The 18109-nt window shown below is 42.5% G+C and overlaps 2 protein-coding genes across 3 annotated transcripts in view; one reads left to right on the top strand and one right to left on the bottom strand.

Moving 5' to 3' along the window:
- ankfn1b (ankyrin repeat and fibronectin type III domain containing 1b) overlaps positions 1-9394 on the bottom strand; it is a 126549-nt gene extending 117155 nt beyond the window's left edge. The window contains exons 1-2 of the mRNA XM_030098889.1: positions 9344-9394; positions 3072-3172 (exon numbers count right to left, since the gene is read on the bottom strand). Of these exons, the coding sequence (XP_029954749.1) occupies positions 3072-3088 (17 nt within the window). The 5' untranslated portion in view covers positions 3089-3172; positions 9344-9394. The remainder of the gene's footprint in view (positions 1-3071; positions 3173-9343) is intronic.
- Positions 9395-12345: 2951 nt separating this feature from the next.
- capn15 (calpain 15) overlaps positions 12346-18109 on the top strand; it is a 41638-nt gene continuing 35874 nt past the window's right edge. The window contains exon 1 of one of the 2 annotated variants that reach the window (XM_030097649.1): positions 12346-12608. Coding sequence is in view for 1 of the 2 variants with exons in the window: in XM_030097648.1 (XP_029953508.1) it covers positions 17019-17197 (179 nt within the window). In the remaining variant the exon portion in view is untranslated. Of the gene's footprint in view, positions 12609-17018; positions 17198-18109 lie in introns of those variants that run through there. The other variant, XM_030097648.1, reaches the window with a different exon arrangement.

Genomic DNA, 18109 nt, shown 5'->3' with positions numbered 1-18109 from the left:
GCCTGAGCACAAACGTTTGAGAGGATTCCCACCGGGTTCACTGTTACAGCACCTGCTTTAAGTGTCAGTGCTGGACAGGTTGCGTCATGGGATATGAAATATAATCTGACACTCAGGCCCATTTCCCTCAGGAAACTGATCACACAGACACAAGTCTTCAGCTTTTTGTTAGAAGGTATACCCCCCATCAGTAAACGAGCCTCCCAGGAGCTGCATGGAAGACATTTAATGCCCCCATCACCCAAAATGTAGATGTTCAAAAGTCTTTTCAAGAAAACATATATATAGCAGCAGTCAAGTAACACACATTCCCTAAAAAACATCAGTGTGAAAGCTGATGCTGCTAAACTAGTCAAACTCATAAAACATTCATATGATTTGTGAACGGAGCGCCTCCTCACAGATACACATGGTTGTGTCGCCCTCTATTGGCAGAGCACCTCAATCCACTCCAGCAAAACTATCACCAGCCCTCATTATTATGCCTGACCATCTCTTATCAAGACTGAGTCAACAGCAGAGTAATTGGAATGCACTGAGTGTCAAACAATTACTGATTCTGTGCTTTTTGAGCTTTATCTGAAAATGACAAACATCATTACAATTGTGAGGATTATTCAAAGTAATTGTGTGTTCGTGCGTGAGCGCCAGCTTGTGAGTGTGTGTATATGTGTGTCCATTGTGTCTGATGGATATGTGACCTCGCTCTGCTGTACCAGTGAGAACAAGCTAATTGCATCCACGGGGTTTCCATTCATCACACTTTGAGGTGAAGACAAGTTGCAAGGTCAAACAACGGCTGCAATGAGGTTAAGGTAAGGGTGATGGGTAGGTACACTAACTAAACTAAAATAACTAAACTAGTCATGTTTCATTCATCCCCTTTGGGAGGTAAAGTAAGTCCTCAAGAAATGAATTTCAGCCAAGTGTGTGAAATCTACTGTACACCACCACATCTTACATACACACACATAATGCACGGACATCGTCACTGCAAAGTTTGTCAAAGAAAACAGAAAGCGAATGTACATTCGTATCACATGAGTAAAAGAACTATAGCACAACTGGATGTGCGCGCACATGCTGGAGGGTTACATTTATAGCCCCCGTCCCTGTGGCTGTGACTCACCAGTGAGTCACGGGCCAGAGAGGAGAGTGAACTTGCGCAAGTCAGGCACTCGTCTGTCACTCTTCAGTTCGTCAAGGTGCAGCGGCAGGTCGCTGACGTAACAGCGTCATTAAGAGGAAGCCAGTCACACCGGCGATGGAGCCAGAGGTGACGGAAAAGGAAGCCGGTGATTCAACAATCCACGATGTGTCATAGTCAATATGAGACATAATGAAAGCCGGTATCAATACACTGTAAATGAGTGGTTTCATTTGACAGGTTGGGGTGTGCGGCAAGCCATGTGGGAGGGAGCGCGTGTAGGCACGCATCCCTTTCTAGGCATAATCACAGGTATGAATTAAACATGCAGCATATACGCCAGTGAAAAGAGGCGGATAATGAAATGCCAAAGAGTGTGTGATTCACACACACCAACATACCTAAATGCAAAGTCACACACGCGCACACACACACACACACAAACACACACTTTCAGAGCCCAGGCACTTACTGTACGCGAACACGAGAAAACACAATGCCAATCGTGTCTCGGCTGAGAGCAGAATGTCCCGACAAGAGAGCCAGGATGATATGACTCCCATGGTTCTTATCACATTTTTTCCTGCTGCTGCAGCGACCACAATGAGAGGAATGAACAGATTTGCAAAGGAAGATACAATGTGGCGAAACTGGAAGAGGAACGGCAGATACTGAATGAGTTTGACGTAGGTAGGTAGGTAGATAGGTAGGTATGTAGATTAGTAGGTAGATACGTAAGTAGATAGGTAGGTAGGTAACTAGGTAGGTAGCTTGATAGGTAGGTATGTATGTAGGTAGGTAGGTAGGTAGGTAGATAGGTAGGTACTGTATGTAGGTTAGATAGGTAGGTTAGATAGGTAGGTATGTAGATTGGTAGGTAGATACGTAAGTAGATAGGTAGGTAGGTAACTAGGTAGGTAGCTTGATAGGTAGGTATGTATGTAGGTAGGTAGGTAGGTAGGTACTGTATGTAGGTTAGATAGGTAGGTAGATAGGTAGGTAGATAGGTAGGTACTGTATGTAGGTTAGATAGGTAGGTAGATAGGTAGGTAGGTAGGTAGATAGGTAGGTATGTAGGTTAGATAGGTAGGTAGGTAGGTAGGTAGCCAGCTTGATAGGTGGGTAGATAGGTAGGTATGTAGGTTGGTGGGTAGATACGTAAGTAGATAGGTAGGTAGGTAGCTAGGTAGGGGGTGATTTGGAGTTCAAAAGCTTGATCATGAAGAGGGCTGGAGGTATGCAGGGTTAGATAAATCAACAGCCCCTCCCCCCAACAACATAAGGTTGCTTACATCCAGACCGCTCTCTGCTTTCTCTACTCCCTACTGGTTGCTTAATTAGTAGGCTGACAAATGTTTGTGTGCGTCATGTTCTAAATGTGGTATTCTGACAGCAAATGCTCCTCTGAGTATTCATGAATATATGAGGTTAATTATTTGTTTCTTTATTTTCCTGGACACTCCTGTTGGTCTGTCCGATTGTGTCTGTAACCTTCACTTCGCTCCCATGCTGCATGATGATGATGTGGATCAGACTCACTCAAACACCCAGACAAGGTTAGTCTGTATCCTATTAACCTGGAGATTTTATGTTTTTAATATTCTGTATTTTAGTCAGTAGCATCTTCCTGCTCGCCTAAATTTGACACTTCAAATCCCTAACTGAGTGCATTTGAATTGTTTTGACCATAAAATTGCCCTTTTGAAATAATAAGATATGCAACCCAGTCAGATGAAGTCATCTGTAGGTTTGTCGTTCGAACCGTTCAGCCTCAGTGCCACGCAGCTGAAGCGTGGGCAACAACAGTTCCAGGAAGCCCCCAAAATAGAGGCAGGATATTCATTGAGTAAACACAATACGAGACATTACCAACCATGAAAAAACAAATGTTAAATAAGACACACGAGGGAGAGATCGCTCTTACCCTATGAGTTGCTCCATTCCAGCACCCCGGGGCTCCAGCACCCCCCCGGCTCTGGGTCGGCAGTCCTCGTCGTCCACTTTGCCTCCCCCTCTGTGGTTAACCTGAAGAATTATGCACATAAATGTGATATAGAAAGGAAAGCCAACGGTAGATTTCTTTTTCCACAAAGCATTGATGTTATTGTGTGTTATTGTCACTCGCTCTCGATCTTTTCAAGCATTTCAAAAACCCTCTCAGATCAAAAGGTGTCGAGTTTCAAAGTTGTCCTCACACTGTGTGATTTACGACAGAAAAAGAACAGGGCTGTCTCTGTTGCTTTGGACTTTTCTGTACAGATTGCCTGTGCAGAATCAAATCCATCTCTTTAAACTCGTTTCAGCTTGGGCTCACACAAAAGGCCCACATATCTGGCCAAGACAAGTAAAACTCTTCATATACACATGTTTGGACATCTCCAAATCTTTCTTTCATCTTAGTGCAATGAGGTACAAAACAGTTTTAGAGAACATTAAGAAGTTTAAGGCTTTAAAGAAAAATAAGTGCAACATCAACAAGAAACCATTTTAACTGAATTGATGTGAAAATAAAGTGACACGCACATAAATCATATGGTCCAATCAAAGAATTTTTAAGCTTTAAGCGTTCATGTTTTTACAATTTTCCCTCTTATAGTATGGTTTTAATGTTGATGCTGTTCACTCGTCTTCATAAAAAAGTGAAATCCCCAAGGAACAAATCAGAAAAATCCATTACTTTGATTGAAAAAGTAACTGATGTTTTCTTTGGATGTTTTTTTACAATGTGTACTACCATCTCATGTTCCAGAATGGACTCTCCGGTGAGCCAGATTTGGCCCACAGGCCATAAGTTTGAAACAACTAATAGGGAGGATCTCAAGAAGCTTTAGCTGTAAATAAACAAAGTGACCACATCACAACTTGATTTTTTTTTTCTGATGCGAAAACCAAACTTTACGACAGGTGCATTTGACTCATTCATGTGTTATTATGCCTGTTATTACTTGGAATTTTATCTGACAAAAAGACAATCGTGACATTTGTGTCATAATTTTCTACTTAGAATGCAGAAAGAATCAATTTCTCTCATGGGAGAAGTTAAAATATCACTTTTAGCAATATTAAAATGACACTTTTTTTTTTATTAATGCTGTTGCAGAATAATTTAAACCCAAACAACTTCTAAATAATTTAGTGTAATTCCTGCAGAGATATGTGACACATTATCTTCTTCACACACACACGATCAGCTTAATTCAAAGGACAAATCACACTGACCTACATTTCTCACTTATAGAGACACATCTTTGAATCTAATCATTGTCGTTCATGTTAATGTGGGGTAATTATGCAGAGCGGTAGCACCTGGACAAACTGTGTATTGGTGGTAACACCTCTATTGCCCCGAGCCCACATGTTAATTAAGGAGAACATCTGGCAGGAAGGAAAACACAGTGTTGAGCGGGACCGACGGGGAGATCTCCCCTGATCCAGACTGCTGGGTGTTTTGGAGCGGGAGCTTCACTCAAATTTAGGATGTGTGCTATCACCCCATGCCAAGATCTGCTCCAGTCCTCGCTTTCGCTGATGTGAAGGAAAAATCCTGGCGAGGCACAGACAGCGGATGTTGACAAGAAGGTGCTGTCACACAACACCACGCTCACGTGTTTCTATGACTTGCTGGTTCAAAACTGGGCTTGGGATGACGGAACATTTAGAAAGATTATTATTTAAGAAAAAAAATTGTGCCAGAATATCGGATTTACCAAATATAATATTTACCAAAATCAAACAAAGGCATAATACATTCACACAATCAAGTGGAGACGCCATGTCGTCATAAATGACCTTGACTCCTTCAACTGAGTTCAATCTTTGTCTGAAAAACTCAGAGATACAGTTTTAGCAACTTTGTTCCTGAACAGCATAGCTTGGCGTCAAGCTGTGAACCAGACAATACCAGGCTGTTCACAGCTACAAAAAAGTTCAACAATGCAGCAACAGCAGGTACAAACAACAACTGCACACAGGGAAGGTTTTTATCACATCTCTGGTAGCAGTATGTTTGTTCAGTTCTTCTATCTCTGTTCTTTTGGTGTTTTAGCTGTCACTTCATGTTAGTGATCATATGATTAGTGGCACAGAACAAATCATTTCTATTTGCAGCACCTGTTATTTATACTTCTGTGGTACCAAAAGGTTATTTAAACAGGTATTTAAGATAAAAAAAATGTTAGAAAAAAAACTGTCAAGAAGCAACAATTCAACACATTCCTCCTGCCTCACTTGTCTTTTCATATATCTGTGCTATATCTGCCTTCTTTTCCCTCAGCAGCCTTCCACCCGGTCATGCATACTAATCTGAGCTGCAACTTGAAGCAGTGGCCAGCCGCTGCCTGCCTGTTCCATCAAACATGCATAAGAAACAGATGTATCTTTGATGTAGGCTTGTTCATGTTGCCCCATGTGCATGAGTGTGTGTGTGTATGTGTGTGTGTGTGTGTGTGTGTGTGTGTGTGTTCTCAGGCCCTGCAGGTACAAGCCCAGCTGGAGATGCGGCTGCATGCCTCGACACACAAGGAGAGCGGGAGGGCTGCCACAGACACTCGAAATGACAAATAATCAATGAGGCAATATGTTGCCACACATTATCTTTTCCTGCATAATTCACATGACTGGAAGCAAATTTGTTTCTGTGATGTATCACTTTAGCTTTCAATCACACTGCACTGTGGAGTTTATTTTCAAGAGTAATTTATTACAGCTGACATTTCCCAGTCTTCTAAATATGAAGACGACTCTCACTGCACACTAACATTCCAGCGTTGATTTATGGGTGTAGACACACTATATGAAGCCGTAATGGGCATGTTGTTTTTTTTCACACATTAAATCATAGCTCACAGAGGTAATAAGATCCCAAATCACCCCTGTCCTGTCCTCTCTTCACAGGTTCCCGGTCACTTTTCGTGGTCATTTTAAAATATTGGTGCTTAATTTTAAGGCTTTTCATGATCATATTTCCTGCCTTCTTCCCTCTTATGACTCAAATAGGTGTCTCAGGTCTGGCCAACAAAAACTACCGGCTGTCTCGCAAACTAAGCACAAAACCCATGGTGATTGTGCTTTTCAACCTCTCGCACCAAAGCTGTGGAATGCTCTTCCTCTACAGTCGAGATCGGTCGACTGCTATGAAACTTTTATGAGGCAGTTGAAAACATGTTTATTCAGAAAGGCCTTTGGTTGACCTGTAGCTACTCCATCTTATTTATTGCTTTTCATTCATGTAAGTTTTTGCCAGTGTGTATTTTAGTATTTGCTCCCCTGTTTCAGTTTCCATCTTTCCATTTCACAGCTACTGTCTAAAACAGGATGTCAAAAATAAAGCCTATGGGCCAAATGCAGCCCGCAAGAGGCTCCGAGCCGGCCCCCCAAACCACCAAACAAATTGAAAACATTTCAAAGAAGACATTGTTTTCTTTTTAGAAATTTCTTGAGGGTGGCAGACACAACACAAAACTGAGAGCCAAGCTGAGATATTGGTGATGCCATCAGGCAAGCCACAGACTAGGATTAGTCTCAATCTCATGCTGATTTCATAAAAGCATCCATAATGCAACAGCTACAAAAGAGGGTTTTTGTTTTGTTTTTTGACAATTTGCACCAGAGGGTCTCAATGAAATAGCATTTATGATGGGATTGTAGGTATTTTCAGTCATAATAATTTGGTTTTGCAAATACATAAACATTTTCATGACATATACCTTGTGCTATAACAAACAAAACCTTGAATTTAAATTTGAAAGTTATTATGAGACTATTTACCTGTTCTGTCTATTCAAGATGAAGCTGGGCTGTATCTGGAACTGTATGTTTGACGCCACTATTCTAAGACAACCATTGCACAAAATGAAGTATTGTACGCACTAGTTAGACTAAGCGCAGATTTGAATAGTTCAGATTTCTTAAAATTAACTCACACCTGCTCAACTGATTTCAACTGTACTCAATTGTAGCTTTCTAGCCTTAGCCTAGTGTGGTCGCTTAGGTTTTTGAAAATCGCAGTTATTTAAAAGTCTAGTAAAACAGTCATTAGATAGTTAATGCTTTCTGTTCTTCAGTCTGATCCAGCTCACTCTGTCTGAAATAAAACGAGAGATCCCATAATAAAAGGTCTCAGCTCATCAAAAATTCAGTAACCTTTCATCAATATTTAAAGAACTACGGTTTTAAAATACTACTTAGAGTATCAGAAGCAAAAATACATCATTAAATATTTTGCTGACACTGCATTTAATATAAAGTGTGGCAGTGTTCCACAAGTCTGTCATCTGTAAGCGCCTGGAGTTGTGAAAACTTCCCTTGCACAAGCCTGTAAACAAGTGTAATCATGAGTCATCGGAGGGAAGAGCTTATCCTGCTTGTCACAGGCTTCATTCATGCCTCCAGCTCCTGAGTTGCTCTGTCTCCGTACTGCATGTGCTTACAAACATCTACAGCAGCGGCACAAATATAGCCAGAAAGCGGCCTTGTCCTGTCCTCACATGCGTCCGTGACCCTGTAATGTGACCCTGATCCCATTTTCCTACCAAGTCTACACACATGCACACGTACAGTGACACACTTTTTCTCTGTGTACCTCATGGAACTGTCAGCCCCCCACCCACACACACATCTTTTTCCTTTTCCCCTAAGACAATTGTGTTGCTCACTCTCTATTGTGGAAGTCGGTCATTTCCACATGTGTGTTGGCCATAAAACAGCAAAGAGCCGACTAAAAGCATCCCTTTCCTGAGTAGCAGGGTCACAATTTATCTCACATAAACACAGGACACACCTTATGGTGCATTCATCAACTGGGAACTTTGAGTATTATTTATTGGTGATGTTCCGTTTCCCAATTGAGTGACTGTTATCAACACCCATGTAAGACAGCACATGGACGAAATAATGGTGTAAGGTCACTAAAGCTAATAAACATTGTTTCTGCATGTGTGAAAATACCGGTACCTAAGATTTAAGCGACTAGGCAGACAAGGCTGCATTTAATTTATTTTTTAATAGTGTACATCTTTAAAAAATGCAATTAGCTCATAGACAAACAAGCACATTTTCTGGGTGATGTCATCTTCATGTGTTCTAGCTCTAAAAAGCTACTGAAATTCAAAGTATAATACTTTTTTTTAACACGGCAAAGTGAGACTTTTCTTCTTCACAATTACTTAAGAATGCAGCATATGACCAAAAAAAAACCCCATCAACATCCATCATGGAAGGTGACATTTGCGTCATTGTGTTTACGTAGGCATATCAAGAGATACTCAAAATGATCAATTATTATTTATATGGGTCATTAATTATGTATGTTTGGCTCGTGGAGTGTTGATATATTCACTTTAATTATAGTATGATTAGTGAATGGGTCGTAAATAATTAGGAAATACTAAAGTTGACAGTTTGATGGGACATGTACCATTTCCCAGTTACTAATTCAACCAAAGTGTAGCTATTATTACTTTAATTGTAGAATGGTCTGTATATAATTAGGGAATAGGAAAGTTCCCAGTTTGACGGCGTTCAGTCATGTCCCATTTCCAGTGTTCCTCTTGAACGCTCCATTAAATTTTAACAGTTTTCAAGTCTTCACAAGCCAAAGTGTAGATGTTTTCAGAATAACTGAAAATACTGACTTACTACAGGGTAAATAATTAGGGCATGCGGTCGAGGTGAGTGGTGCCACTCAGAAACGTTCCCAGTTTCAACAAAATTCATTGAATTCATTTTCCCACTTGGAAGTTGGACCTTTCCCACTTCCCAGTTACTCCTGAACGCACCATTAACTTTTCGTCCCTCGTCCTTTTGCACTCAGCGCGGTAAAGCTGCATCTGCTTCTCTAATATGAAGATAGGTAAAAGGTGGCAGCAGAGCCTGCTCTTGCGGCTTGTTTGAGCCGTCGGGTGAACTTTAAGGTGCAGTTTTCGCCTCTTGGAGCAGAGCTGGAGCCTGACGCTGGTGTCTTTTGTGTCTCAGCGTGCCTCGCGCTGGGTTTCCCGAGCATTGTCATGACAACAGTGTGTACGCACCGACTCTGGCCTTTGAAAACAATACACCCACCAAAAGTTAACTCGCTAGCAAGTTCCTGAAAAGGTCGAGAGTGAAAAACGCGGAGATACACTCGCTGAAACTCAAATTCCTCGGAAGGAACAAGTGCACAACTATATTAAAAAAAAAATGGTGTACAGAATTCATCCATACCTCCTCCACGAGGAAATTATTCCACTTCTTGACGCGTATTTCCGAGTTTTGCTCTGTGGCGCACGCTGCTCAGGTTTAGACGCTCCAAATGAGAGGAAAAGTTTTAAGGAGCGCTTGTGTATATCCTGTGGGAAGGCTGCGTGAGCCCGAACGCCACACGGCGTGAGAGGAACAGCGTCCAGCGGGAGTTTTCTCCGCCCAGACTCTCTCAGCCCACCGCCGCTTCCATCAGAGGATGCTTCGCTCCGCCTCGCTCTGCCCAGAAGATAAATCACTGAGATCCAAGGAAACTTCAAGATCCCTATCGGCTGACACCCTGTCTTTTCCTCCCCTGTGATTTTCTAGCACGTCACTTAGATTTACATTGTATTTATTTTGCGAGCCTTCATTATAAGCCTGCAGTGGTGTAATTCCCATGTCATCACCCAAGCAACGCGTTTCAAACTCTTAATTGTCACCTTGCTTTGTTGTATTTTCCGCAGCCTCGTTAAAGGCAATTGTGATGATTGATTTCAGACATGGCAATTATCCTAATGAGACGGTTATGGGTCTTATAACTTGGACGTGCAATTTCATTACAGAACTGAGCTGATATTGGAGTAATCCTTTGAACTTTCTCAGTTCAAACAACCCGGGTGACACCAGCATTAACAGAGGTAATCCAGGCCCACTGGATGTTTCACATGCTTCTCTTCATTCGAAGGAAATTTAAATTTCACTGGAGTTGAACAGAAACACCATACAGCACAGATTAATGAACAAGACAATCATGAGTGGAATACAATAATTATTTGTACAAAAAAAGGGTCGAATAAAAGAATTCTCAGTCACAAGATTTGGGAATTAATCTCATATTCTTAATGGCTTAAATAAATCTGATTTACTGTAAATTCCATTAAAGCAAATGCATATGAAAGCAGTCAATACAGAGATATTTAACTGGGATTTCTATTGCATGAGGTTGCATTGTGGTAGTGATTAGTCCCTTCTTGAGAATGTCCTGAGTAAAGATTGGGTTTGGCCTTCTATGTGAAGTTTGCATGTTTTCCCTGTGCTCCATGTTTCATGTGTGACTGTGACAGGTTATCTGCTTCACCATGTTTCCTCTTTGTTAGACAATACCCAGGTTAAACTGTGTGGAAGACATCTGAATGTATGAAGTGCTAAAAGTAAAAACATGGATCATCAGCTGTATTTAAGATCTCAAGTCTATTGCAATGTTGGGTTTACTCAAAATGTTCAGGAATCATCAGATAAGACTTGCAACACAGTCAGAGAAGGGCAAGCTCTTACTAAATTGTTACTGAATCTCAGGAACAACACCTTAGATATTCCCTAATGTCAATCTGAAGACTGCAATACAGACAGAGGTACAATATCATCAAATCAACAGCACATTGCAATCACTACTGGATGTAAGTGAGAAATAGTAGATAGTGTGCTTTGGAATAATCACCAATCTGAAGACACACATCAAAAACAAGTTTGAGAGTAATTGGCAACTCCAAATAGCCTGAAGATGTGTTTATCTGTTCCTGTGTTTTCCTTATGAAGGAATAGCAACTTCAGAGATATGCCATTCAGTCATAGCTGTAGCCGAATCAGACCTTAAATTAGACAAAGCTGTACAAAAGATAGGTGGTGGGATGCAGGCAGATGGAAGCACCGTGCATGTCAACCATCACTTTTGTGTGTAAATTGACTGCTAAAGCATGACAAATGTGTTATATATGAGCTAAAATGACTAGATGATTCATTTTATGATGCAATTTAACTTGAAAAATCTAAAAAAAGATAAGACATATCAATACACCTGTAAGTCATAAAGTCAAAAATGGTCAATAAAGCAATAACACTTTTTTTCTGGGAAAAAAGACGACCTGTAAGTTCCAATATTGCTCCTGTTTACTTGATTTCACCTCTGCATGTGAGGTCTCCATCCAAAATGTCAACAAACTCGCCTTCTAGTGCTGATACTAATAAACATTCTGTCTCCAGCTGCAGTTTCTAATACCAGTGTAGCCAACAGAAGCCTATCAATATTGAATGAAGAACATCCAGTCTTTAAATATTTAAATAAAGCTCCAATATTTAATGACTCTGGCAGATGGCATGAGCATTTGACATAAAAATGTCTGTTTCAGTAGATTAAGGGGCATAATGAACTTCTACCACTAGATGGTAGTAGACTGCTATTAACGGGTCGATATGAAACCTCCATAAAATTGTACCAGGCGGTTCAAAGAGCTTCAGGTGGAAATTAATTGCATGTATAATTAGTGAACATTTAGATGAATGATACAGACAAACAATAATATGTTGTAGGAGAGAAGAATACACACCATAGTTTATGGAAATAATTTGATTCATACAAATATTACACTTTTTTCATATCACTTGCTTTCCCATTTGATACATAATGCAAAATTATTAATGAAATTGATTGATGATTTCAAATGATTTTTACAAGGTAGGGATGGGGGGTTTGCTGAATTCTAAGCAAGTAGTTTGATGAAATTATAATTCATAAATAGAAGATCAAGTAAAATCCACCCTGCAATAGACAAAATGATGCGAAAAACATCTGAATCAATCACCTATCATTTTCCGTCGGGAAAAAAGGCTCTCAAACAGTTGAATAATTTTACTGTTAATGTTTGATATATTTTAGTTGAAATTTTTTCGTTGTCTTTTGAATATGAAATTCAAATATTTTGTTGTTAATGTTTGCTAACAAGTGTTAATTGTTTATTTTAAACATTTTATCGTTAATTTTCAAACATTTTCCTGCTAATGTTTGTTGAATGTGTTGACGTCAAATATACCCGGATATCCTTGTTGAAGGTTCCGCGTGGAACCTGGGAAATGTAGTCACCTTTTCTGGGATTCTTCAACACACTCTACGTCAGTTGCGTGCGGTTACGCACTGCCGCGAAGCGGTCGCTGCGCTTCCGTCGTACGCTCGCTCTGTGTTTGCTCCTTGGAGATTCCCCTTCCTTCCTGGGCTGTTTGAGGTAAACCTCCGCGGTGGCGGTGGCATCAGTATCATTAATACCTGACGGAGTGAGAACAAATCGTTCATCGACGGCTTCAACACGACTGTCTGAAACATGCGACGGCCGCGGACGGCGCTGAGCTGAAGCCGTGGAGACCTTAGGACAACCGAAAGTGAAACCCGGGGAGAACTTATCGTTTCCATGGCTGTGAAAAGTTAACCCAAAGCCGACCAAAAAAGCAGGAATATCCCCTCTCCCTCCGAATTGAGGTAAGAATCATGAGTTTGTGCGCAGACTTTATGAAGAAACCGGCGGCCCGGCGGGCCGGTAATGTCGACCGAATGACTGAATGAATGTCTTTGTTTACAAGGCTCCCGGTGTCCTCGTCTCAATGGGATTGTTCGGAGTACTCATCTGGTCACACTGTAGCTAATGTTCGTGTTAGTGACAGGGCTCACAGGCTTACCGATTGTCCACAAATAGATTGATTATGTGATCTGTGATTTTATATAACAGGCATTTTCACCCCGTTTCTTTCATGTCCTGATCAAGATAACACAGTTAGAGCAGGCTTCTCTATTCCTGGCTGTTTATGGGAGCTTGGTTGGGGTCACAGGTCAGGCCGATTAACCAGCATTTAGACATAATAAACACCAACCTGCTCACGGACACCTCAGCTGGGTTAATTATATGTGACCTCAGGCTTCCATTTACAACAGTCTGATTAAATGTTTGATTAGGACTATGGATTATTGGGGAAATCACAAAGTCTTCTGGGTACTATGTCTGTCTAGGATTTGCTTTATGGTGATCTTGTTGAAAGCCATCTACTACGTACTTTGTTTTGCTATGATAGCGTCCACTGGGAGGGAAGAAATCAGAGAGCATGTGACAGTGAGGACATTTGGGGTGGTGTCGAGATGACAACTTACAATGTACCGTGAAATCAGCTCACATCCTCCCGTTCCCCCTCTTCCCCCAGTCTGTCCCCGGAGAGCAGAAATGAAATCCAATCCCTCCCTCTGGCACTGACTGTGTCAGCTGCCTTGTTTCTGGGTGCTGACTTGCAGAGGGACAGGTGGTTCCTGGACAGGTGCACTCTTAACAAAAGGGTGCAGTATCCAGAGTGCATGTTGTTCTTGCGGTCTTTATTCTCTTTTAGTTGTACATTAGATGAGCTCTTTCTGTCCCAGAGCTACAATCTGTGCTTTACTAATGCAACCTTTGTCATAGAAATTCAAATGCAAAAGTGAAGGATTTTATGAGGCTACAAGCATTAACAACCATGTTACTAACTGCACACTGTTGTCTGGAATTGTTAGGAGAAGATTACTGGAATTACTAGTTTCGATCTTAACCCTTTGACGGGCAAGTAACCATATTTGGTAACTTCCTGGTGTATTTACATTCCTTACAAAACAAACACAGATGAAGTTCTTGTGTTGTACATTTGCATAGGGGTTGTTTGGGTGCGGCTCTGACGAATCATCAAAAGTAGGACAGCTGATATCACTTCTGTTTTGAACTTCCCATAATCATAAAATCACTGTTGTGTTTTGCCTCTGCGCTTTGATTAAGTACTGTATCTCTGACTTGATTTAAAGTGTGGGAAAGTGTTCAGTGCTATCTCAGATCAGGTGCACTCGCTGTAATACTAAAAGCAATTTGTATGTCTGGGATGTTCATCATAGTTTGTTTGGTTTTGTACTTAGGCAAATGAAGCATTGAGTTGACTTCAGTTCACAACAACCCTTCATCATAATCCAGCCAGTAATGCATCACATGGCATTTAGTTTTCCTGGTATAAATGATCAAACATACTTTGCTCAGATTAACATTTAATACAAATTACATTACATTTTAATGAGTATAAAATAAAAAATAGTAAATCCTTTTTTATGACCTGAAAGTTGAGTTTACACTAAGTGCTCAGAGAGTCAACACACTCAAAGGAGGCACACATGGAGCTTTGTATGAAGATCACAGGGCAGCATCTGGTTAAGTATACCTTCAGGTAGATGACAGGACTCTGGGATTTTAAAGATGACTAATAATCAACCTGCAGCCCACGGGGCTTCAAAGGGACAGAGAGAACCCTGTGGTTTTAGGCTGTTCACGGTCTGGAGTCATGTGCGCTTATATTGTTGGCGAGCTCAGAATTCATTGCTGGAACTGGCGATCGGGAATGAGGTCAGTAAAGTTACATGAAGTGGAAGAGAGGAGAGGGAAAGTTTGAAGGCTTATCTCAGTAATGTGCAGAGACAGTTGAGCAGTGATGAGTGTTGCAGTCACCACTGTCTTCTACTTAACCCTTCCGGTGCCACCTCTTGTCAGAATTACCTATAACAATGGGTAAAATTAGTAGAATTTCCCAGGGATGTAATAGAAAACAGAAAAAAAAACAGGCAGTGCATGGTGAACCGCTGTGTTTTGTATGCTGGAATGAATTTCTTTTGTTTGTTTGTTTACTCCGTGCACATTAATGAGTGAGACCTCATCAGGCAGGGACTGTATTTGGGTTTATTTAAATCTCTTGAACGCAGCCTTCCAGCTCTCCTGTGCTCGGCTCCAGCCCAGTGCGCCTGCGCTCTGCTGACACTCCAGTAATCCGCTGGAGGAGATTGCATCCTCGTCCGCTGCGCGCAGGCTATCAGTGTGGGAGAATTAAAAAAAAAAAAAAAAGGGGAAAAAAAAAAAAGATGGAAAATATGTACACCCGGAGAATCGCGGCAGATAGCGAGGCTGTGGTGGACCCGGACGCGCAGGCAGCGTGAGATGCGGGGAAGGTTTGCGCTCCCAGCGATCCCACATCCAGGACGACAGCGGGACCGGAGCGATGGTGTCTCCTCATGTAAGACAACAGGGCTGCGCGTCCACACGCCAAACGCTGGGAATATGAGATGAACGCAGGCAGGCAGGCAGGCAGGCACGACCGGAGCCGGCGGAAGATGGTGAAATGTGCGCCTGAGTGAAGCCTCCCCGAGCCGCCTCCCGCACAGCTCTCCTCCTGGCCTCTCCGTGCTCGCGGATCATCATTTCTGAAACAAGTACATGCTTTTTATTGTGTGTGTGTTGTTGCGGTGCCGTTGTTTCAGGCAATAGGAAGTCAGTGATCGATTATCATGTGAGGCGGACAGAATCTGACCCCATGTGATTCGGAATCGGTTCGCAACCCGAGGAAAAACCAGGAAATATCGCCTTGTGCTTCGACTTTTGGCGTCTCTGAAGTGAAGGTTCTCGTCGAGATGCGTGAGAATGCAGCCTCCCCGTGCTGACAGCGGCGGCTCCTTCAGCTGCTCCGCCTGTACGGACTTGCCGTGACAGGCGGGCGAGTCCGCATAAATCCAAGCGCAAGTTGATGAAGTCGACCGGCCTCGGCGCTGGAATCACACCCGAACGAAGCCGTCTCTCCCTGAACAGCCTCCTGATCACCGCATCCTGAAACGGAACGTTCCCCCCGGGTGTTTTCTTGGATATTTCTCACAAGCTGAAGCAGACTTTTCAACCATTTCCAAGTTAAAAGAAGCTGTAAAACTGCCCACAAACACCTCTCTGTGTCAAAGGTTTTTATGTTGGATCAGCGCTGCTTTTATTCATGTGGAAATCTCTAATTCTCTGAGCAGCAGAGATGACCTGATGTGTGAATTAGGCTCCAGGACAAGAAGTTTCGCCCAGTGGGACCAATGCAGCTGGGCTGTGTTACTGGTAAAACCTCCGCAGCAGCTGTTAGTTCGCCTGGATGTCTGAAAGAGGAGACTTGGATATTAGCATAGTTGCATTTTTGCCAACACCCCTCCCTTGAAATGCAATGCATTGAAATCCTCCTGTGCTCATGTTGTAAATAACTCCATGGACATATTTTCTGTGACTTTTATTCCAGAGAAAAAAACCAGTGCCAGTATTAATCTGTCTCCAAGGAGCGTGACGACTTAGTGATGTCCTGGATGGGTATTTCTTGAACCTCATATTTTCCAGGGCTGGACTGTTTGGTGACTGCGACGCGAAAAGACAGTGGATGGATTCACGTACTCGACATTTCTTTTGCCGAGAATGTGCGAAAGGAAAGGGAGCCTGGCATGAGACTGCACAGGCTGGGGAGATGTGTCAGAAAGAACTGTCTCAGAATTCTGAGTGACACTAAGGAAGACGTGGTGCAGAGTGTTACAAGCTTCAAATTGATAAGAGAGAGTATTACAAACGTTTGTTCTGAGAAAATTGTATTTTTCCCCTCTCGGGGACCAACTGCTCCACTGGAATCAGCTCTCCGTGCCTCAAATTACTGTTTGAATTGAGAACTTCCTGCACACACTGTATATCCAACCCTCATCTGCATACTTGGCCACCTGCAAGTTACACTCATCATTTGAGGACCTTTATCTTTGATTCCCCGTTGGTCTGTGTTTGTGTTTTGTTTTTGTTTTTTTGAGCAGCTTCAGACAGATTCTTCCAACTCCAACCTTAAAAGTTCTCATCTTGAAGGTTACAGTGGAGAAAAACACCCGACAAGGCTTCTTGCTGCAGCCCAAACAGCTTCATTTCTCTAAAAACAGGATGTCTCATTGTGACTGACTGCAACGGTGGATTCCTTGTCAGCTCTTGTTCTCGAGGGAAACACAACAAAACAAACTGATCTCCTTATCGGAGCGCATTCAGAGACTAATTTTCCTATCGGCGTGGTGATGGGGAGCTCAGCCTCATCCCTCACCGCTGAGACCGAGTCGGACCATGGCTTTCGCAGCACCCCCTACCCGTCCTCGCCCCCCGTGGGCTGGCTTAGGAACAGCCACAGCAGTCCGGTGTGGGGTACGACCTTTATCACACGGCAGCAGCAGCCCCCTCTGCCTCACCGAGAGCGCAGGTAAGAGCCGGCGCCGCATGACCCGCCGGGTGCCAGCACATCTAACAGTTGAGTGAACTCGGGCCAGGTCCGGCCTGGCTCGGGAGGATCGCGTTACGCATGAGCGCTGCCATTTAGCGGTGCGAGTGTAAGCACACAGCGAGGCATCGTTTTGTCTTCTGCTGGTTTTCTTCTTTGGATTTGCTGCGAGACCCATGCACACGTCTCGCTATGAAGTGACGCCGTTTATCTACATTGTTTCAGATGTTCACCACCTCTGCTCTCACAATCTTTTTGAAGCGCTCACTGAGGATTCGGTAACCTCGCAGCCACAGATCAACCCCACTGTTTCATCAAAGCTTATCTAATCAAAGCCTGCATTTTGATGTTTTTTTTTTTTTTCTATGATGCACCCAAAATCTGGCTAAGCCGGATTTGTAAATCAAAATCCCACCTCCTCATAGCTCCACTGTGCCGTGTGTGCTACAATTTAGACATCGGCGAGTGGATTGCCTGGACAGACAGACCGCTCTGACCCCTGTGAGCCCGATGAAAACCAGCCCAAGGGTAATTAGAATATAGGGTTTGCTGTCTTCCCTGTTACTGGGCTTTTGTGAAATCTTAATAATAGAGCTGAGTACTCAGTAATGCCGGCTGAATGTACATACACTCATCAGCCAATAAAGCAAATTCACACGCACAATTAATTCAATTGGCCTTGTACAAAGACAGTTTTTTTAAACTGTAATTATTTCAACTCCATGCTCATTTTTGTGGATGTTACGCTAGACTGATTTTTGGCCACTGCTTTTTTTGTGTCATCTACCAATAGATTTTACAAGAGAATTCAATTCAATTCAGTCAGGAAAAAAACAGATGAGGAATGTCCCTCAGCCTCTCAAATTGGAGCTCATCACCAGAGAGTGACCGTGT

This window comes from Salarias fasciatus, chromosome 8 (assembly GCF_902148845.1).
Source record: "Salarias fasciatus chromosome 8, fSalaFa1.1, whole genome shotgun sequence".
Classification (NCBI taxonomy): Eukaryota; Metazoa; Chordata; class Actinopteri; order Blenniiformes; family Blenniidae; genus Salarias; species Salarias fasciatus.
The sequence above is the reverse complement of the archived record's forward strand: the minus strand, read 5'-3'. Positions and strand labels throughout refer to the sequence as shown.